This window comes from Haliotis asinina, chromosome 5, assembly GCF_037392515.1.
Source record: "Haliotis asinina isolate JCU_RB_2024 chromosome 5, JCU_Hal_asi_v2, whole genome shotgun sequence".
Taxonomy (NCBI): Eukaryota; Metazoa; Mollusca; class Gastropoda; order Lepetellida; family Haliotidae; genus Haliotis; species Haliotis asinina.
In genome coordinates this window covers 27,545,526-27,550,126 of record NC_090284.1, presented here as the reverse complement: position 1 = coordinate 27,550,126, position 4,601 = coordinate 27,545,526, and the positions used below count along the sequence as shown (strand labels likewise).

The 4,601-nt window shown below is 41.1% G+C and overlaps 1 protein-coding gene across 1 annotated transcript; it reads left to right on the top strand.

The window, feature by feature from the left end:
* The first annotated feature begins 720 nt into the window (after window positions 1–720).
* Window positions 721–2,940, top strand: LOC137283721 (somatostatin receptor type 2-like). The gene has a single exon (XM_067815387.1). It carries the CDS (start codon window positions 815–817, stop codon window positions 2,087–2,089), a length of 1,275 nt encoding a protein of 424 aa, XP_067671488.1. The 5' UTR covers window positions 721–814; the 3' UTR covers window positions 2,090–2,940.
* The last annotated feature ends 1,661 nt before the right edge of the window (window positions 2,941–4,601 follow it).

Below are 4,601 nucleotides of genomic sequence, written 5' to 3'. Positions count from 1 at the left end.
ATAGGTATTTATTTAGGCTGTCGTTAAACAATGTCAATATTCTTGGTATTCTGTAAACATGTAAGTTCAGTAATATTTCATGCTGATAAGACTGTGGATTAGACCATGGAGAGCAAATATCCAGGAATGAGTAAATAACTTTCTAGTGTGTGCTTGTGACCGTATTAATTATAGGCTTGGTCATATGAGAAAAACAATCAATAGTGTGACCTGTAAATTAGAGTGTTTTACTAACCACTACATGGCCCCGTGTGACGTGTTATTGGCCCTAATGTCTCACTGTGTACTAGATTTATCAGGATAGGCTCGCTAAATATACTGACGAAATGAGTGTCACCTGTTCTTTCCCAAAATGATTCTAAATACTCTGCTTTGTTACAACGTGAAGGTTGTCACAGCCTGCCTTTGAGTATTCTTGATGTGTTTTATGGTTTAATTATGACATGAAACGTTGTTTTTCAGGGTTCTGGTGATCCGGCTGGTTTTGAGACGCCAACGTTTGTGAGAAGTTGGAGGATGGTATAGTATCAGTTCAATTGGTTGTGATTTGCCGTAAGAGGGCGATGGAGAAAGGGACTTTGGAATCGATGCGTCTATCAGCTGTATGCCTCTGTGCTTTGTAAGGCAGGACTGGATTCTGTTGTACTGCCGGTACAATGTAACACTTGGGAGCTGTGCGCTGCACCATATGCCACATGAGACGACAACTTGACTGAAATATAGAAGGAATCTTCTTTGGCTCCAGAAAGAGAAAATACTACATCTGCATAAGATCTCATCTTCCCCACTTTCGAAGACGACTTGAACAAGCAAGATGAAAAACGTTTCATACCTCATCAGTTCGATGTCGCCTCTTGACGAGTCATCTCTGCCACTCTGCGACCACTACGGCAATGAAACTGGACTATTTGACAATGGAACTGGCCCGATTGGCAACGGAACTCAGATGGGACGAGGTCCCTATTTCATGAAAGTCATACCCATCATTCTCGCTATATGTTACGTTATAATCTGCTTGGTCGGCTGGTTAGGCAACGGCCTCGTAATCTATGTCGTCGTTCGATTCGCCAAAATGAAAACTGTCACGAACATGTACATTCTTCATTTAGCTATTTCGGACGTCTTATTCCTCGTGAGTTTGCCATTTCTTACTACGACAACGCTATTAGGATACTGGGTGTTTGGCTTTGCCATGTGTAAGATTTACTTTGTGCTCTTCTCCATCAACTTATTCACCAGTGTATTCACACTAACTGTGATGAGCGCTGACCGTTACCTTGCGGTTTGCCACCCCGTCAGATCTGTCCGCTATCGCACCCCAAGAATTGCACTCATCGTTTGTCTGTGTATATGGTCCGTGTCCTTCCTTGTTATGTTGCCGATCATTCTGTATTCTACAACTGTTCCCCAAGAACCGGCTATGCGATTCAAGGGCAGACACACCTGCACGATCTCTTGGCCCAATGGTCAGCCCATTCCAGCGGACAAAGCCTTCATCTGGTACACCTTTATCTTGGGTTTCTCCATACCCATATCACTGATATCTGTGTTCTATATCCTGGTCGTGCTCAGACTCCGCACAGTTGGACCGGCAAAGAAGTCAAAAGAAAAGAAACGATCTCACCGACGAGTGACGCGGATGGTGCTGACAGTATTGTCAGTTTATGTTATCTGCTGGCTACCATACTGGGTATTTCAAGTGGAAATTACCTTCAAAACTGGTTCAGATAGATTAACTGACTGGAAGGTTGCATTATTTAACGCTCTCACAGTCTTGACGTTTGCAAACAGTATGCTTAACCCTTTCCTGTATGCATTTCTCAGTGACAATTTCCGGAAGAGTTTCATGAAGGCGTTTAAGTGTACATCACCATCGGAGATCAACAAGTCTCTCTGCGGAGAAAATAGCATGTTTCCAAGGACCAGCCAGAGCTACGCCAAGAGTGTAGCAACGAATACTACCATTGATGAAAGAATGGAATTGTCGACATTTGAATCACAACAAAACTGTACAAGCCACGTTGTTTGCGAACCAAATGATCAATCACTTCAGGACGAAAAGGGATGTTTAAAGCCAGTTGCTCTCTGAGACCAAGAACATTATGTGTCTCGTACACCGTTTTTGCGATGATATTACTCTCCGTCAATGTTTACGTGGGATTAAAGATGTGGCGTGTTTCCCCTTGTGGCGTCAATTGTGGTGATCTTACTGCCGATCTACTCAGACCTGTGTCAACAATATTTTTATTAGAACGAGCAGACATAAACCTTATTGTGTACATGCCTGTTGAGCTTTCCGATCAGTGAGTTGACATTGTCAACAGCGCGTGGAACTATTTCATGCCGCCGAAGGTCTATCCAGTAGCGTCAGTGGGCGCTTACAAGAGAGACAGCCCGATCAATAGACGTTTATAAAAGGTGACAGATAACTGTTGAGAGCTAGAATACGTCGGTGTACGTAAGATCCTGATCAAATTTGGCCTTTAGAGTCATACTATCAAAACAGGTAATTTTCCAGAAAGAAGCCTTAATGGAGTCTAGATAGCTTGGTTGCGCTTGTCTGATGGGGGAAATAGGTAGATACGCCATAAAGGATCCTTACAACCTGTGTTATTCTCTGCAATGTATGCCTGTATAGTTATTACAGCACCATATTTATATGTGCGTCTGGAATATAAGTATGGATATGTTGATGAACAAGTATTGACATAGTGTGTAACATAATATATATTCTACAAGTCATGCCATGTTCTTGTGCTGGCTGCTGCTTCGTTAGTGTTTCTGCATGACGTTTCTACTATAGCGAATAAATGACTGTTGTTTTGTCCACAATGAAACAATGTATTGTCATTTCGTTATTGTTTTGCATTGGCTTTGTTGTATTCTTCAGATGGATGTAATCATGTGTTATTTCTATGCATAAATGGGTGAATATTTGAACGTGTTGGCCTTTTGATGGTTTTTAACATGGTAAAGAGAGATGAAATAAGCCTATTTACAAATAAACGTAAGGAGTAGTTATTATCGCTATATATCTTCTCCTGGAAAAGACACTGCTGCAAAAGACGAGAGCAATATTGATTTCAATATGCGTTCTCTTGGGCTATGGTCACAATTGGATTTGTGCAGGTGACTCTCAAAAACAGTAGGTCTTGAATTTAGTGATACGTACACAGCAAGTTAAGACTTGAAACGTCACAAGACGCGTCAGACGCTCCTGACTAAAACCAAAATATCTATGAGTACTCGAACCGACGTCGCCAAACAATTGTTGGCATATGCTGGCAGCTACTTGTTATGGACAACGGGTGGAATGTATTTTGCCAGAAGGATCGCCTTTGGGACGGATTGCCTGGCATTTATTCCTCACTCGACGATTTACATTGATACAATATTAGATTTCTTTTAGATCATATCTCTTGAAAGAATTTTTTCATCAGCCAAATAAAACAAACTCAAGTATCGAACAATTTCCTAGGAACTATAGATTCTCATACCGTATCATGAAACAGAACATAATTTGATGCACCAGTAAAACTTACAAATACTGTAAAAATGGATATTACGGTGCTCAGGACTCAGAACTCCTTTCGTAAACTACAGTGGCTTCTTGTGATACAAAAGGAGATTGTAAAAAAGATGCAGAGATCCCTGACTACGCGAGTGAGTCAGCCTGCCTGTTTGTACCTGTATGAACTCCACAACTTGTTTGAGTTAAAGTATGCATCTCTTATATACTCCTATGTATATGGTCATTGAGTTACAGTTAGTGATTTTGAATTGACGTTCAGTTCTTTAGGATATGTACATTATGAACAACTATGGTGTTCCGATATCTCAGCTTTCGTTGGCAACCAATACATGTACGTTATATCAGGGTTAAAAGTGCCTAGTTTTGCCTGAATGACAATGAACGATATTGATTCTTAAGTAACACTCACATCACACTTATATCCTGAATTTCACAAACCTGAAAGAGTTACATGGTGATACATTTCGTATACTATCGGGAACGTTTTCGAGAAGTTTCCTTGGAATACAAAATAGAGAGATTATTGCGGGTGTGTCATTTCATAATCATTGCTTTGGACTCACATATTAATGCATTTTAATCTATACACACGACGTCCACAATAGTGGACTTGTCTCACGTCCTGCGGCGGGTTAGTATACATGTATGTTTTCACCAGCATACCTTCGAATACAAATAAGATATTTTTGCAGTGGCCAAAGTGCTGCGAATGCTTGATATCCAGAAATTTCTTCATCGTCGGGAAAGAAGGCATTTCCGCAATACCTCGAGTGTCATCCACAGCCTTGATATAACGTCTTGCGTCAATGCAAGGAATCAAACCAAGGTTTGGTGTGATGAACAGACAGCACACTCGTACTCTCCAGCTCCTATGATGGTGATGATTATGATGCAAGAATATATTACGGATGTCGCACACACATCTTTGATGGACAGGCTTATGAATTTGGTGCACGGGCGTTGTTTACGCTGAAATGGGTTTCTTACCCTTGCCGTACTATGAACTGATGATCGTTTGTTCAGTGCCCATTTGCTAACTGTCCCGTCTCCCTGTCTTATTAGTGAAATA